General features: G+C 43.4%; 2 protein-coding genes across 4 annotated transcripts in view; one reads left to right on the plus strand and one right to left on the minus strand.

Annotated features, from left to right (window-relative positions):
• LOC140125257 (catechol O-methyltransferase-like) overlaps nucleotides 1–11,885 on the minus strand; it is a 67,456-nt gene extending 55,571 nt beyond the window's left edge. Inside the window, exon 1 of the mRNA XM_072144484.1 lies at nucleotides 11,863–11,885. The gene's annotated coding sequence lies outside the window, so the exon portion shown is untranslated. The remainder of the gene's footprint in view (nucleotides 1–11,862) is intronic.
• TXNRD2 (thioredoxin reductase 2) overlaps nucleotides 11,752–18,020 on the plus strand; it is a 59,196-nt gene continuing 52,927 nt past the window's right edge. Inside the window, exons 1-5 of one of the 3 annotated variants that reach the window (XM_072144481.1) lie at nucleotides 11,752–12,041; nucleotides 14,098–14,166; nucleotides 14,558–14,614; nucleotides 16,531–16,675; nucleotides 17,427–17,501. In XM_072144481.1, coding sequence (XP_072000582.1) covers nucleotides 11,912–12,041; nucleotides 14,098–14,166; nucleotides 14,558–14,614; nucleotides 16,531–16,675; nucleotides 17,427–17,501 — 476 coding nt within the window. In that variant the 5' untranslated portion in view covers nucleotides 11,752–11,911. Of the gene's footprint in view, nucleotides 12,042–12,669; nucleotides 12,791–14,097; nucleotides 14,167–14,557; nucleotides 14,615–16,530; nucleotides 16,676–17,426; nucleotides 17,502–18,020 lie in introns of those variants that run through there. The other 2 variants (XM_072144482.1, XM_072144483.1) reach the window with 2 other exon arrangements.

Genomic DNA, 18,020 nt, shown 5'->3' on the forward strand with positions numbered 1-18,020 from the left:
ACAGATATTAGTATACAGCTCCTTCCTGGTCCTACTCTCTAAAAATGTCTTGTCTAGCCTCCACTTTTTCATGCACCTGAGACCATACTCCAGATACTGGGGGAGGAAACCAGGAGTCCATCGGCCCCTCTTGAGACTGCCGCCTCGCACCCAAGACTCTGCAAAAGGCAATATCCAGTCCCTGACACTACTTACCCACAGGAGACAATTATTTGAGTCCAGGCAACCAAAATTAACTTTCAGAAACATGGAGTCAAAGAAAACCCTTGGATTTAACATATCCAGCCCACCCTCTCTCCTCTGCAGGTAGGTGATCCCTCTTTTTACTGGGTTCATCCTGTTCCCCCATAAAAGCTGGAAGAACAGGCTAAAGAGCCTAGTGGAGAAAGATTCTGGCAAAGGAAAGACGACAGAGACGTAGAGGAAGACAGGGACCAGGTAAGTCTTTAGCAGAGTAACCCTTTCTCTATAGGTCAGCCTCCAGTTCTTCCATCGCTGAACCTTTGCATTTCCGGTTTCCAACTTCTCTTCACAATTTAGTTTGGAATTATCTTCCCTCCCAAATTTCACCCCAAGGATCTTAATATGGGTGGAAGCCTAGGCAAACTGTGGCAGATCAAAGTCAGGAGCAGTATCCAATGTCCAGAAAGCTTGACTCTTCTCAAGGTTGACCAGAGACCCGGAGGCCTTTGAGTAACTTCTGATGGCTGCAGACAACATCTCCACCTCACGAGGCTCAGATATCACCACAGTCACATCATCGGCGTAGGCGACAACATCCAGGGGCAAGCAATGGGGGACCGGCACCCCCTGAAAATCACACCGCTGCAGTGATCGCAGAAACAAGTCTATGGCAAACATATACAGTAGTGCACTCAGGGGGCAGCCCTGTCGCACCCCCGCCTCTACTCCGAAAGTGTCCCCCTGCCAACCATTGATCAGAGGAAAGCTCTTCGCCTCTCTATACAAAGTTCTCAGCCAATTTATAAATTGCCCCGGAATACCGTACTTTGACAAAGTGGCCCATAGATAATCGTGATCAACCCTGTCAAAGGCTTTAGCCTGGTCCAGACCTACAACATATCTCCTACACCTCAGAGCTTTACATCTCTCAAACATCTCTCTTATAGAGATAACTGCTCCAGAGATGTTCCGCCCTTTTACTGTGCCGTACTGAGAGCCTGCCAACAGTGCCGGGGACAAACAGACTAATCTAGAAAACAGAATTTTTGCCAGAATCTTCCTGACGACATTCAAGAGAGCGATCGGCCTCCAGTTCTTGATGTCACTAGGCTCCTTACCTTTAGACAGCAGAATAAGGGAGGACACTCTCATGGATGGAGGCATCAGGTGATTCTCTAGACAATTAGTAAATACATCCACAAGGATCGGGGCTAAGAGGTCTCTAAATTTCTTATAGAATTCACATGTTATACCATCAGGACCTGGTGCCTTCTTCAGATGTAACTTATCAATGGCCTCTTTAACCTCCTCCTCTGTTATTCCTGCTGTCAAAGGAGAAAAGTCCAAATTTTTAGTGTCAGGACCTGGAGTTGCCTCCAAGAATTGAGCCATTTTCTCTTTATCCAAAACCTTCTTCTGAAATAATTCAGCATAGTAGGATCTCACCACCCCCAGGATACCCTACCGAGATTCCTGTAAAACTCCCTGGGAGTCAGTGAGACCTGTGATTGATTTCTTGGCCACACGTTCCCGGCAATTTTCATACGGATCAGGAACTTCCAGTTTTCCGTAATCTCTTTCTATTACCAGGGACGTGTAGCAGCTGTACTGATACTGCTTTATTTCAGACTTCAGTCGGTCAATTTTATGTTTGTCATCCCCTCCCGCGGAATACAGTGACTCCAATTCTTTGCGCAGTTTGAGATACTGGCTGTACTTACTCTTACCCTTCTTCACTGACAGGCTCTTTAAGAGGGACCTGATCTCCTCCGTGACGTTCTCCCACCAGTCAGATATGTTGTCATAGAAGTCTACTCTCTGGAGCTGGTCCTGAAAAAGGGAGTGGATACAATTCTGGACACAGACATCATCCAGGATGCTGGAATTGAGCCTCCATAACCCCCGACCAATATCCGAGTGGTTAGAAGCTCCCATGCAAAACAATAAGGCCAGATGGTCAGAATATGGGACAACTCTCTCGCTCATCCCACTTACATTCTCTGAGGGACTGACAAACGCCATATCGATCCTGCTATGTCTGTCAGCACAGGAGTATGTGTACTTAGGTGTCCTACCACCCAGGGTGAATACATCACATAGATGGGCCTGTGATATGATGCTCTTTAGGACTTTGGAGTCTCTGACCACTGCTCTGCCCGAGGACCTGTCACCTGATGTCAAAGTAACATTAAAGTCGCCTGCCATTACTACAGGGATAGAGGTGAAAAGTTGTTCACCTCATTGAACAACTGGATTCTCTCAGTCACTGTCTGTGGGCCATAGATGTTGATCAGCCGGAGCCGCCTACCATGGATGGTCACTTCTAGCACCAGGCACCTCCCCATAGCGACCTCCGTCAGCCTGTGCACAGTCACGTCTGTGGTGTTAAATAATATGGCGACCCCGGCGTACGGCTCCACAGCCAGTGACCAGTAAGAAGGACCAGACCGCCACTCACGCTCAGCCTCACGGAGATGCCCTAAGGTGGTCAGACGGGTCTCCTGCAGGAAGATGACATCAGCGTCCAGATATCTCAGGTGGTCATACATGGCGTGTCTAGTCCTTCTTACTTTAATACTGTTGACGTTGCTAGAATCAACTTTTAGAGAGAATCCAGCCATTATAACCAGAAAAAGCAGAGCAGTGACCCCCATCATCATGAGTCAGATTCAAAGTCCCCCTGTCTTCCACCTGTCTCCATGTCTGAATCCTCGGTATCTACAGGAGGGGGCTTCTTCTTAGTTGGAGGATCCCCTGTGTCCACCTCACACTCACTGTCAATTCTTTCCAACTCTTTTTCAAAGTCCCCATCTGACTCTGACAGAGCATCAAACCTGTTGGAGAGGACCATGACCCCGGCATCACCACTGGACTTCCTCCTGGTCTTAGGCTCCGCACTGTACTCCTCAGGCTTACGGGAGGATTTGTCTTTTTTCTTCCTTTTCTTCTTTTTCACCTCCTCACGGTGGGGTATGTGGCACAGACATATTCATTGTTGCTATATTTGTTCAATGAAAGATAAAAAAGTAATTCTCCAGTTATGATACATTCATATACAGCTAAATCACCAATGTATCTGGTGCACTGTCTGACTGAGCACCAGAACTCCCCCTAATTTGTGTTGCATGATGACTAGTGCAGCTGCGCCACAAAGTGGTTGCGTGCAACACATTTGTGGTGCAGACACTTCTTAAATACCTGTGCAGGCAGTATACACTAGATAACATGAAAAATTTGACATAAAACGGACGCAGGGCCCTTAAATGTGCCCGATGTTTTCGTTATCCCGTCTTGGAATATTTAGAGCATCAATGGCTGTAAGTCACCAAATGCCTGCAAGGCAGCCTTAATTGGCAAAGTCTCCATAAGGAGAGCTCTTACCGTATATACTCAAGTATAAGCCGACCCGAGTATAAGCCTAGACCCCAATTTTACCACCAAAACTGGGAAAACCTATTGACTCGAGTATAAACCAAGGGTGTAGTATACAGCCAGCCCCAAGTGGTATACAGCCAACCAGCCCCCTAATGTATACAGCCAGCCTGCCCCCTAATGTATACAGCCAGCCTGCCCCCTGTATGTTGAGCATATTAAAAAAAGAAACTTAATTCTCACCTGCTGGCAATACTCACCCCCGATCCTCGGCGCCGGCTCCCGATCCTTGACGGTGGCTGTCGCCGGCAAGAGAAGAAAGAAGACAGCCGCCGCCGCCGGGGATCGAGAGCCACTGCCGAGGATCAGGGGTGCGTATCGCTGCAAGTTGAGAACTAAGTTCATTTATTTAATGTGCTGAACTTCGGGATCGGGAGACGCCGCCGGGTATCAGGAGCCGCCGCCGGGTATCGGGAGCCGCCGCTGGTGGATCCGGGCACCAGAGGGTGAGTATTAAATTTTTTTTAATTGACTCGTGTATAAGCCAAGGTGAAGTTTTTCTGCACATTTTTTGTGCTGAAAAACTCGGCTTATACACGAGTATATACGGTATATCACATTGCAGTGGTCAGTCCAAGAATCATGGACTGCACAGTGTCCCATTTCACAGGCCGAGCACATTGTTGAGGATAGGCCAGTATTCATTTTATTTGCACTTATAAATGTGTGCCTTTATTTCTTGCATTCCGTTTTGATAGGAATGGTAAAGGAGACAGTAGCGGGTTAAGAAGGCAGTTAAAGACGCTTATACTTATTTTCTGGCTTCATATAAATATGTTACACTGAAATTAGAAGACTTGGCAAGGTTCCTCAAGCTACTGTTTACTAAATCTGGGACAAGCTCCAAGGCCCAGTGCCACACATTTTTCCTTCTGGGAATTCTGACATCTGGCAAGCTACACTTACAATGGCTCACTGTTGCTTTTGCAAACACATTAGTACATTGAAAACTACAATATTGAAAAATAATATTAACGAAACTACACATTGAGGGGGCTTTTGAAAGTTAGCCTCTAAACATCTTGCACTGCAGGGTACATACAGCATTCCTTAGAGGACCTGAGGTGTACTATTTTGTGGTCTTATGTAAATGGGACTTAGCAGTAGTATCGGTTACAACGACAATGATACAAAGTGGATATGGATAGGCAATGCTTACTGTAGAGTAGAGAGCGTACTGCAGTTGATCAATTGAGACAACATGAGAAAACAGTAGACCAGTGTCTTGAGAAGTAACATTGTTTTTGGGCATTATGTGACTTCTAAACAGTATTTCCCAGCAGCTATCATGCTTACTAGCTATGTCTGTAAGTGTGCAGTGCACAGACTACGGTAGGTGGAGATTTTACTGCCTTGACTCACTGCTACCTCCTCTTCTGCATGAAGCTTTTATCCTGCACCAGATTTATCACTATGTCTGATGCTGAGTGATAAACCTGGTGAAGTTTAATACTGTAGACCATCAATTAGTAGTTAATGCCAGCAAACTGTGCCGAAATGTAGGTGCATTTGCATTATTTTTTATGCAGACTTTTTGAAACCATGCCTTCTTTTTAATATATATTTTTTTTTAATCTTCAAAGACATAATAATGCAACATGCCTTCTTTATGGTTTAGTAACCGTTAAAATGTATAAATATATACTTTATTTGATGCAAATCTAATTCTAATTCTTTGTTCATTTTGGCTTGTGTTTCTAAGTGGCTTGTGAACATAAGCGGGAGTTAAAACAAGTGGATTTTTGTGTGTGCTAAGAGTGAATATGTGGTTTGGGTGATTGTGGATTGAGTATATATGTAATAGCAGGGCATTTTCTTAGTGTTACAATTTAAATAGCTTTTTTTCCCTTTCTTTGTCTGGCGTGCTAATTGGGAGCAGGGGCGTAACTAGGAGAGCTTGGGCCCCATAGCAGATTTCTGCATGGGGTCCCCCTTCACCATATAAAAAAAAAATTATACAAATTTGTAAAGACACATTTATAAAATCACACACATTTACACACTCATGTACATACATTTACACCCCATACACACATATACATACACACAACATATACACCCCATACACACATATCCATACACACAACATATACACCCCATGCACACATATCCATACACACATCATATACACACACATCCATATACACACACATCCATATACACACACATCCATACACACACCATATACACATATATACACACACACCATATACACAGCATATACATACACCATATACACATATATACACCATATACACATATATACACCATATACACATATATACACACACACCATATACACACACACCATATACACATATATACACACACCATGTACAAATATATACATACACACCATATACACACACACCATATACACATATATACATACACACCATATACACATATATACATACACACCATATACACATATATACACACACCATATACACATATATACATATACATACACACCATATACACATATATACACACAGCATATACATACACCATATACACATATATACATACACACAGCATATACACATATATACACACAGCATATACACATATATACACACAGCATATACATACACCATATACACATATATATATATACACACACCATATACACATATATACATACACACGACATACACACACCATATAAACATATATACATACACCCTTCATACACACACCATATACACATATATACATACACACAAACACACCATATACACTTATATACAGAAAACGTTACTTGCTTTTTTGGTCCTCGTGGGCTGGTCTTGCCTTCTTCAAGATCAGCAGGCTGTGTAGTCCGGCGGTTGGGGAGGACGAATCGGGCCGCCAGTAGGCGGGGGAAAGTGTAGGCCGGTGAGAGGATGTGTTGGCCAGCAGGTGGGAGAACCTTGACCACGGGTTTCCCGGCTGGCGGGAGGACACGTCGGCCGGCGTTAGGATGCATCGGCCGGCGGGTGGGAGGAAGTGCCGGCCGGCAAGAGTACCTGTCCGCCAGTGGGTGGGAGAAGGAGAGGGAGATAGTGCCAGCTTGGGAGTGGGTGGAAGTACCGGTCGGCGGGAGGACCTGTCAATCGGCAGGTGCGAGGTACGCGGACGCGTGGGAGGGAAGACGTGGACGCAGGGAGGGAAGATGAAGAGGGCGTACTGGAGGGCGGGTCATGAGTTTGGGGCTGGTAGGAGAGTGCGGGCCAGCACAAGTGGGCAGCTCTGCGTTCAGCATAGCAGACGGGGCCCGGGAGAACGGCACTTAGAAATCTTGGTATCACTGTCCAGCACGGGCCCATGTACAGCACGGGCCCCGTAGCAACCGCTACGGCTGCTACGGCTGTTGTTACGCCACTGATTGGGAGGAGTGTTCTCACCTGATAAATTATGGTCTGGCAACTCAGTTTTGAGCTTGCTGATTTTGGCTTGTGTTTCCAAGTGGCTTGTGAATGCATCCTGTAATAAACTAGACTGGCTGAATGTAGACATGATCCAATCTAAGCTCAATAAAATCAATGTGTACAAGGCTCCTGGACCAGATTTGTTACAGCCCAGAGTTCTTAAAGAACTCAGTTCTGTTATTGCTGTACCGCTGTCTAAAATCTTCAGGGATTCCGTAATGTCTGGTGTGGTGCCAAGTGACTGGCGCAAGGCAAATGTGGTGCCAACATATAATAATGGCTCTAGAATGTCGCCAGGCAATTACAGGCCTGTAAGCTTAACTTCCAGTGTGGGGAAAATATTGGAAGGGTAAATAAAAGGATATACACTGGAGTAGGTGACATCAAATAGTATAATAAGTGACAGCTAGCATGGGTTTACTAAGAATAGAAGTTGCCAGACTAACCTGATCTGCTTCTATGAAGATGTGAGCAGATGCCTGGTTGGAGGAGCTGCTGTGAATATTGTGTTCTTGGACTTTGCAAAGGCATTTGACACTGTCCCTCATAGACACCTGATGGGTAAAATAAGGTCTATTGGTTTGGCAGAAATAATTTGCAATTGGATTGAAAACTGGCTGAAGGATCATATCGAGAGAGTTGTGGTCAATGATTCCTACTCAGAATGGTCACCATTTATAAGTGGTGTACCACAGGGTTCTGTGCTTGGCCCACTACTATGTAATATATTTATTAATGATATAGAGGTAGGAATTGATAGCACTGTAACTATTTTTGCAGCAAACACCAAGCAGTGTAGTGTAATACAGTCTATGGAGGATGTTCATAAGCTGCAGGGTGACTTGGACAATGTAAGGTTATGCACCTGGGGGCTAATAAACAAAGGCAAACTATGTCCTTGGGGGAGTAAATCTGGGAGAGTCCCTTGTTGAGAAGGACCTGGGGGTACTAGATCATAAATTGAATAACACTGTCACGGATGCACCCACAATCCTTGTCACGTGGCGCTGCGCTCGCCGGCCCAGAGTTACTTCTCCACGAGTCTGCATCCTCGCTCCTGCTGCCAAGGCTGCGCGCTCCCTCTCCCAGCCTTAAAGGGCCAGCGTCCTCCTGATTGGTGCTGGCTAATCCGGCTCAGCCCTAATAATCCGGCACCTCCCTTTCTTCCAGCCTGGATCTTCAGCGTTCTTCATGGAACTTCCAAGGTTTCCACACCTTGCTCCCCACAGCGGTTCCTGCTGAAGAAGAAAGCCCTTCAGCATTTCCAGACGCTCCTGTTCCTCCTTTTTTTTCAATCGTATAAACTATGATACTATGAATCAGACCCTTTTCATATGCCTCTGTACACAGAGAGATTCTGTTTTACTGTCTGTAAGATAAAATAGAAGTCATGACTCGCAAATTGTTCTTAATAAGATCAGGCTTCTGTGGTTGAAAACCACACCCAGAGCTGCCTATGATTGACAGCTCCCTGTTTGATCTTTCCTTAGGAAAGATGGGTGTGTGTTTGAACCGGTTTTGTCTGCACCTGTGTTTGAGTGATGGAAGGCTGAACCAGTCAGTGCTAGAGGCAGTGTCCATTGCTCCCCTTATATTCTACCAAGTCCCTTCAGAGGGTGCTGGTTATTCAGTCTTTTCTTGGTATCTAGTGCTATTGTGGTGTTTGCTATTCTGTGCATTTGACTTCTGCTTCGCTTACCAGCCATTCTATTTGCTATCCGCTTTTGTACCTTTGCCGCCATCTTGGTTTTTACCTGCCTGTCTGTATCTGTTTGGCGATCTGTGTTGTGCATCTCTCAGTATGACCCCACTTTCCCTGTTTCAGACTTGTGCTTGTTTTCTGTGTACCATTGTGAACACAGGTCTATATCTTGATTTAGTCTTCACTCTTACCTTGTAGAGTTCCTCAGGATCTGTTAGCAGGTTCGCCTTTGTCAGGTCATTATATCTGTTGTAGGCAGAGCCATAACCGGAAGGGATGTCACAGGGGTAGTTCGCCACCACTTACCCAGTCTGATAGCCAGTGCCAAATCTGGTTGTGATTGCGTTGTTTCTGGACAGGTTGATTACAGTAGATTTGAAAAGCAGCTTAGGAGGGAAGTAGGTACATTTTTGTACTCGCCTGTAGGCACAGTTTGTTGAAAAGCTACTGACCATTTTAAGACCGCACCTTTAGAATGAAGCACTTTTGTAAATGTGATTACATGGGATATTTCAGTTTTTCTTGTTTAATAAATTAGCAAAAATATCTACATTTTTGTTTTTTTCTGTCGAGATGTACATTTTTGAGCAAAAAGAATGTCTTCATCTTACCAATTAGCTGCAATGAAACAGAGAGTGAAAAATGTATGAATACCCAATATACCTTGTTCTTCTTTGTACCTTCTCTCTTCCATTGCTGCCTTCTTCACTCTGATGCCATAGTTATGATGAAGGCAACGCTAAATTACATCATGAGTCCTTCTGCGCGCTAGGTCATCTCTGGTCATAGACCTCTGCAGTCTTCCAGCTGGAGTCTCACACGACGCCTGCGCCAAATCTGCTTTCGCACAGAATAAAGGTCTGCAGTTTATGTGTGATCGAAGGAAAGCAGCAAAGCCACAGGTGGGAGGTGAGAGCTGGAACGCTTCCCTGCTTCTCCCTGGCTCGGCAAGCCAGCCATATTTATGATAAACTCCTCAGCCGAGCCCGGGAGAGACTCAAGCAGAAATAATAAATACACATCAACCATCATCAAAAATAATAAGTTACATCACAAATACTGGCAACTGACCCCATCAATAATAAGAAATGTCAGTATTACTAGTGTAAGGTAGGCTTACTGAACCCATTTTCATTTGGCAGGTGCTGGATGTATGGTCACTAAGTTCACCTTGCTGTGAGGCATGTGGAGTCTGGTAGTTGTTTTCCAGGTTAGGGAAATCCCATCACAATTCTGTATCCTCATTTAGGAGTACCTGACTATAATGTGCTTTGCGAGAGATATATTTCTCTCCAGACGCCATTTTTGTTCACCCAGCCACCATCTTGGCTACTGTCCAGCCATGTCATGAGTCAGCCATCTTGTGTAATCTGTTTGCTTGTCTGCCTGCTTCTCCTTGACTCTTGTCAACAGATAGTTGTCCTTCAACCTGTTTTCTTCTCCTTATCTACTTTTGGTTACTAAGGAGCCATCCTCAATACATTTTGTAGCTGGTATAATATAAACATTCTGTTTATACGAGAACAAGACCTCTGGAAGAAATGGTGCATAGTTCATCAACATTTTGGGAAAATGTCTTAATGGGGAGGTTCTGGTATATTCAGCTAGCCTATAGCATTGAAGTATTCTATCACCTTTTCACTCCCCCTATACAGATCATATATACTCGAGTATATATGGTAGGTAAATCTTCTCTCCACAGACCTTTTATAGAGTTGTAAGATGTAATGTAAACGCCACGTGTAAAAGCAGCCTCAAAGACATAAAACCAGAGCCTGCTAGTAAGAACTACCATATGTTCTCGAGTATAAGCCGAGGTACCTAGTTTTAACACAAAAAACTGGGAAAACCTGTTGACTCAAGCATAAGCCCAGGGTGGGAAATGTATTGGTCACAGCCTACATCCAGTATATAGCCAGCAAGCCTCCTGTAGCCCCCTAGTATATAGCCAGCACCCTAGTATATAGCCAGCACCTTAGTATATAGCCAGTAGCCCTCTAATATATAGCCAGCACCCCCTAGTATATAGCCAGTGCATGCCCCTTGTATATAAACAGCGTCTGCTCCCTAGTATATCGCCAGCTTTTAAAAAATAAATTCTGTACTTATCTTTCCAACGTCCCGCGCAGGTCCTCTTACTTCTTCAGATGCTCCGGCTCCATGTCCCTGCGCGCTGCCATCACATAAACCATGATGTCAGCCTCTTTCTGACATCTTAGTGTATGCTAATGGCGGCATACACACTATGATGTCCAGAGGCGGACTGGTCATTTGACCCATCGGGAGAAATCCCGGTGGGCCGCTGAGTCTGGGGCCGGTCCGGGGCTGGTGGGGCCAGTTGAAAAAAAACCAAACAGCTTCTCACCTTTCCAGCGATCCCCGAAGCTCCGCAGCGCTGCTACACTGGCTACTGGGGCGTGGAGTAGCCACGACGTGTAGCTTCATGTCCGCTACTCCACACCCCAGTAGCCGCTTAAAAAAATTTAAATACCCGCTTATTAAAGTTTACTAAAAGATAGCCAGGACATGAGGATTAGCCCAAAAAAGGGCTATCCTCACGTCCCATTCATCCACCTACCACCCGATTTTGAGCACAGATCTCCTTTTCAGTGATATTATTTTGGGGTGGCTATGCTGTTTGGGTGTGGGTAAGGGTTGTAGAATCCAATCTGTAAATGATTTTTGACAAAAAAAAAGGTTTGGTGTTTTTGGGGTTAATGTTCGGTGTTTGCGGGTTAATGTAGCATTTAGAGTTTACCTCATCCCATTTTTGTAAGCTTATTTGCTTACGTTACTCCTACATTCAGAGACATGACCAGGATAACTTGTGTACATGTGCAGGGATAGTTATCACAGACAAATAGGTGCACAATGCTGCAGCTCTTATGTAGCCATGTGCTCTTCCTATATGAAGGACATTACAGACGCCTATAGCACGGCCGCGCTGTACACTACATAGGAGCAGACATACTCACAACACAGGACAACAGGCGGGTGACGTCACATGGCTCGGGGCGTGGTTATCAACATAACGCTGCGTTTAGCCGCACACCTATTACACTATTACGATTAGAACTGTAATAACGTGTCATAGAGCACAGTATCTGCGGGGAAACACTCGAGCACCAGTACCTTTCTCTGAGCAGGCGCGCCGTGGCCACACCTCGGGGTCCTCGCACACATGGCGGCCCTGTGGTGGTGCCCGGCTAGGAGAAGCGGCCTCATAGCGTTAACGTGTAGACGGGGCTTAGCAGGTATATTACGTACGGAAGCCGGAGTGGGGACCTGGTGTGTGCATGGGATCGACACTGGTGAATGAAACCTTTCTCGTGTCAGAATATGTGACTATAGCCTGCCCTGCGGAATGTGTCACCTGTCACCTCAGTGCTCTGTAGGGAGGAAGACTCCTTTAAATAGTTAGAATCTACTTGAGGGAGGAGGTCACAAGCCTGAGGGCGCGTTCACACGTTCCGCTAGTGTCGTGTTCATAACGCGAGGCTAGCGCACAGGGGGTGGCCCCGCTATCAATCACATGCGATTCCTGGGAAACACATATGCGGTCGGCCCGAGTCCTGTCCCCTGTGCGCTAGTGTCGCGTTATGAACCCGACGGTAGCTGAACGTGTTAACGTGCCCTGAGGGTGATGACACACGTGGTGTTTTGAACGCGTTTTTGGGACGTTTTAAGCAGTCCGTCAAAAAACGCATGTGTTTTTGAAAAATTGGGTCAAAAACGAATGCGTTTTAAAAAAAAAAAGCGTTAAACGCATTCATTTTTTTAAAATGTATTTGTTTTTGAAAGGTTTGATAAATTATCTTAATTGAAACTGGTCAAAAACACATGTGTTTTTTAACAGACTGCTTAAAAATGGTGTTCAAAGGGAGGAGGGAGAGAGCAGGGGAGGGGGAAAACATGTTCTGCTCAGCACTGAGGGGCTCTGGTAACACACCCAGAGCTCTTCAGGCTCTTTACCATAATTTTAAAAGTTGATTTTAGAAGGAAGGAGGCCATGGATAACAATTTTAGTAAGATTACCACTGTCACATGCTTGGAGCTATGAGTAAGTGCCCCTGGTATATAATGATGGATTTTGATGGTAGATTTCCTTTAAAGGGACCATCCACTTTCAGTAAATAATTGATATTGTTTGTGTATTGAAAAGTTATACAATTTTCCAATATACTTTCTGTATCATTTCTTAACTGTTTCCAAGATCTCTGCTTGCTGTCATTCTATAGAAAGCTTTTATGTTTATTTCCACTGAATAGAAAACTTTCCATGACCTTGTGATGGACACGCTGGTGCACGGCTTGTTATTATCACAGAGAGTAATCAGAGCTGTTTGTTACAGTTGAGTTCTGATTGGTTGTCATGGGAAACTAGAACAGTTCTGCTCTCATTTTATAATATACATCAAGAGAAAAAGCTCTTATGTCCTATTTTGCTCCTTTCTTCTCCTGCAATAAGCAGTGTTTTCCAAAGCCTTCTCATGGCCCAGTTGTTTTTATGTGTCAGCCTATTGTGCAAAATGTTCAATATTCCTGGCTTGGATAGGCCATCATCTGCTGATATGTAAGGGTGATGTCACACATGAACTTTTTGGGCCGTTTTTAGTTTTAGTGCGTTTTCAGATCGTAAAAAATGCATCAGGTATTCGAATTTGGGCAATTAAAAAGGGACAAAACGGCCTAAAAACTCCATGTGTGACATCACCCTAATAGTGATACATCACTTCTGGGACTGACCTGCTGAGCATGGGACTAAACATAGTCCCAGCAGGTAGTGAGGAGCCTCAGTGTGCTGTCACACAGTGCGTTCTAGGACTGATTTTAAACAGACAGAAAACACATTCGTTTGCAGTCTGTTTAAAAAGGGTGCAAGAACGCACTGTGTGACAGCACCCTAAAGGTGAGGCCACAGGTCACGTTTTAGGTTCGTTTTTAAGTATGTGTTTTCACTGCTTTTATTAAAATCCGTTTTTTGACCGTTTACCATGCGTTTGGCTACTAACAACCTGTGTAGCTATTAAGATAATTGGGAAAAACGTTCAAAAACTGATGCGGTTTACAAATGGACTGAAAAATGCATGCTTTAAAGCGGATCAAAAACTGGACGTGTGGCATCACCCTTAGTATGCAGGACACAAGTTAGGCCACATTTCCACAACTGTGTGCTTGCCCGGACTGGATGCTGGGAGGAGGAGGTGGGAGGGTGAGTGCTTTTCACCCCTCCTCCCTCCGTAGGCAAACGAGTGGCCGTCTCACAAATCTGCTGAAGTCACACCATGTGCTCACCTCATATACATAATTTGTATATTATTAGTTATATCGTTTGTATATTTCTGACCTTTTGTTTTTTTAATTACAGCCATTCATTATGATTATGATTTGCTGGTCATTGGTGGAGGCTCCGGAGGTCTTGCATGTGCCAAAGAAGGTATGGTTTGATCCTACTCGTGCAACATGCATAGGTCTAAAAAAAAACGATGAAGCAGAAAATTTTTAGGCTATGTTCACATAACCAGGAAACCTGTGGGCAATACTCAAATTAAACATCCATTGTTGACAATGAACTATTTACTGATTTGAAATAAGTGACACAGAAAACAAAGAATGTTATGGCACATGGTGACAAGAGGAATCGTCTGCAGCAGGAACCAGTAAAATCTAGTAACATGTAACATCCGTGTGGAATACAGTAATAGACCTTGTACACAAAGCCTATTTATAATAAAATGTTATGCAGCTTTTTGCCACATTGTCTGCTTGCTGTCAGTAAATGGAAGAATATTTCTGTTGCTATAACAAACCAATGTTTTTATTCTCAGCTGCTAAATTTGGAAAGCGAGTGGCAGTATATGATTATGTAGAGCCTTCACCCCAAGGTATGACTACTAAGAAAATTGTGCTGAGGTGTAAAATACTCTACTTTTCTGTTGAGTGTATGAAAATTGCTTGTAACATATTATTTTCAGTTTTTAATTGTGACCTCAAACTGGGAAGTAGTTTACATAGTGATTGTGTCCTCATAGGCATGCTCGTTACCCCTAGGGGTGGATGGCACAGTTTTTCATTAATGTATCTAGAATTGTATATCTAGGAGGTATTAACTCTTAAAGTGCACTCGGTAGTGATTTTGATGTATGTAAATCTCGCACGAAATTGTCATTTTAAGCATGTGTTTCTTGGTACCTAGAAACACAATTTTATATTCACCTCTTTCATAGGAAAAAAAAACCCTGACATTTTGGTGCCATGTATCTACAGCTATGGCTACTACAAGCCAGGATGTAAAGCGTATGCCCTTGGCTATACAGATGCCACCGTGTGAGGACGTGTGAGATACATCTTTGGCAGGGAAAGGGTCGGGCAGGGAACCTGTTATAAGCACACACCTTTTTACCTAATATAGAGTTCCTGAAGCCTTTTTAATACTGTTTCACACTCTGCTTTTATAATTAACATTCATTGTTTCGCTCAGTTTTAAAAGTATAGAAAAGTATACCTGGCTCCCTTCCAGTAAACTGCATTGAGCCATGAGGACATGTGAGTCCCTGCTGTCATTATCATCACCTCTGCTCTACTAGCTCTTACCCCCTCCCTCCTGCAGACATAAGCTGACTGAGATTTGCTTGGTGTAGGGTAAAAGACAAAATGGAGCTTAACGGGTGCGCTAGTGACCAACTTATTAGACAGAAAACCGATGTGGTGAAGTAAAGTCAACTGATATTTGTTTATTTGCAGATAAAAACATCCAATTGGAAACGCGTTTCAGGTGTAGTACCCTTCGTCAGATCAAATCAGGGGATGTGCACACGAGCACAGCTGTTGCGATAGACGCTGTTGCTCTTTTTTTTTGAGTTTTGCTTGGAGCATGGGGTCAGCTAGCGGCTTCATGAGGGAGGGAAGAGGTAACAGAGCAGAGAGGAGATAATGATGATGATTGCTGCCTTGTAACAGACGCCCCTGTGACTCGATGCAGTTTGCTGGCGGAGAGCCTGGTATACTTTAAAAAGTGAGTGGAATTCTTAATATTAATTATAAAAAGCAGATTGGAAAATACTATTATAAAAGGGGTATGGGAACCTGTCATTAGGTGAAAATATGTGTCCTGATGACGGGTTTGATTTAAGGGATAACTCCTACATCAAACAGTTAAGTAGACCCAGCACTCTTTGATTGGACTTGTGTATAAGAAGTATCTAAATTTCATCACAGCATTTGTGTAGCATATAAAGTGTGGTGAGCTCCCTACTGTTTAGACACTTCCCCACCTCTTGGGCTGGGAGCCGAGTCTGTCTAATGCCTTCTTGATATTCCCAATGTGCAAGATCAGCTGAAGAGCATTGCCTTGGCACCTAAGAGGTGGAGAGGATTATGTGTGTTACCAATAATGTGGGCCAATAAGGCAGATTAAATTATGAAGAATAGCGAAGAATAAATTAAAACTTAGGAAGAGCGTGCAGGTCTCAGGTATCACATGAAGTCCTGACAATGGGCTGGCAGGTTCTTCTTCCCTGCGTCTGCATGTACTGATGACTGTGAAGAAGAAAGAACTACAGGATAGCAACAGGTAGGGGGTTTGAAACTGTGTATTTTGTCTTTCATCCATAAAACTATTTGGGTTTAGTTAGGGGTATGCTGCAACTACGTACCCTTTCATTGTCATCTTGGTTTTTATTTAGAACAGTATCTTGTTGGACTTTTTTATACAAAGTTATACAAAGACTCTTGATGTTCAGATGGAGATTTGGCATTTATATTTGTGTGTTACAATTATTTACTTTGTTTTTACTGCAAGGAACCAAATGGGGCATTGGAGGGACATGTGTGAATGTTGGCTGTATTCCAAAAAAACTGATGCACCAGGCGGCTCTGTTAGGAGGTGCCCTGAAAGATGCCCCCCATTTTGGCTGGCATATATCGAATTCCTTTCATCATGACTGGTAATGTCCTTTATCTCAACACTGTAATGATAATTTTCCAACCATATGGCAAATTGCTAAGAGAGTATTAAAAGAATCAGCTGTATAGTTCAAACCAGGGAACATATTGCACATTTACACCCGCTTTACTATTAAGTGAACACATTTTTCTAAATGTGCCCTTTTAAAAACCTCATTTTTTTCTTCCAATTTATGCCTTTTCCTTTCTTATTCACATACAAATGTTTGTATGTAGCTGAGATGGCAATATTGCTGTATTTATGTGGCACCTTGTGTAGCAGCACCCTCTTGTGGTATATTGGGTTCAGCGCATGATTGCTACACGAAAGCAGCAGCAAATTACACGTACAGGGGTCTTCTACTTAAGAACACCTGACTTACAGACGACCCCTTGTTACAAATTGACCTCTGCATGTTGGTAATTTACTGTACTGTAGCCCTAGGCTACAATAATCAGCTATAACATTTATCTAAGGTGTCTGCAATTAAACTTTATTGTTACTCCAGGTTCTTATGACAATCCAACATTTTTAAAATCCAGTTGTCACAGAGACCTAAAAAATTCTGGCCAGGGTTACAATTTGAAAATATACAGTTCCGACTTACATACAAACTCAACTTAAGAACACACCTACAGAACATATCTTGTACGTAACCCTGGGACTACCTGTAGCAGTTTATTAAGCTGCGTGCATGCGTTGTAGTTATAAACCTATGTAAACATAGAAGTTTCCTTTCTTTTTTTCTCTAGGTCTAAAATGACACAATCTTTTCAAAATTATGTGAAGTCACTAAATTGGGGGCACAGAATACAACTGCATGAGAAGTAAGTAACCATCTCTTATTTTCATAGATCTTGAGGTATGTACACATGGTATTTTTTAGCATTTTTATTGATGAACAAGCCCAAAGAAGTACTAAATTCAGCCTCTTATTGTTTTAATATCTCCAGTAGCTCAACAGTCACAAGAATAGGGGTCCTCATGTCCTTGTGAATGGAGCAGCAGAGTGTATGCATATCCCCCACTTTATTCACTTGTATGGAACTGAGAAATGAATGGATACAATGGATAAACATAAAAGCTACTGCTCTTTTCATGCAAAGGTTTCAGGGACCTCTGCGCTTGTTTATCTGTATTGAACACATCACAGATAAACAAGTTTTAGCCAAACATCAAGGTTTTTTAGTTTAGTTTTTTTTTTTTTTTTTTAAGTACACAGTATTTTTCGGACTATAAGGTACACCGGAGTATAAGGCGCACGAGCAATAAATGCCTGCTAAAATGTCTAGGTTCATATATAAGGCGCACCTGATTATAAGAATGAATGATCAGCAGGTGACAGA

The sequence above is a fragment of the Engystomops pustulosus genome, chromosome 1 (assembly GCF_040894005.1).
Source record: "Engystomops pustulosus chromosome 1, aEngPut4.maternal, whole genome shotgun sequence".
NCBI classification, from domain to species: Eukaryota; Metazoa; Chordata; class Amphibia; order Anura; family Leptodactylidae; genus Engystomops; species Engystomops pustulosus.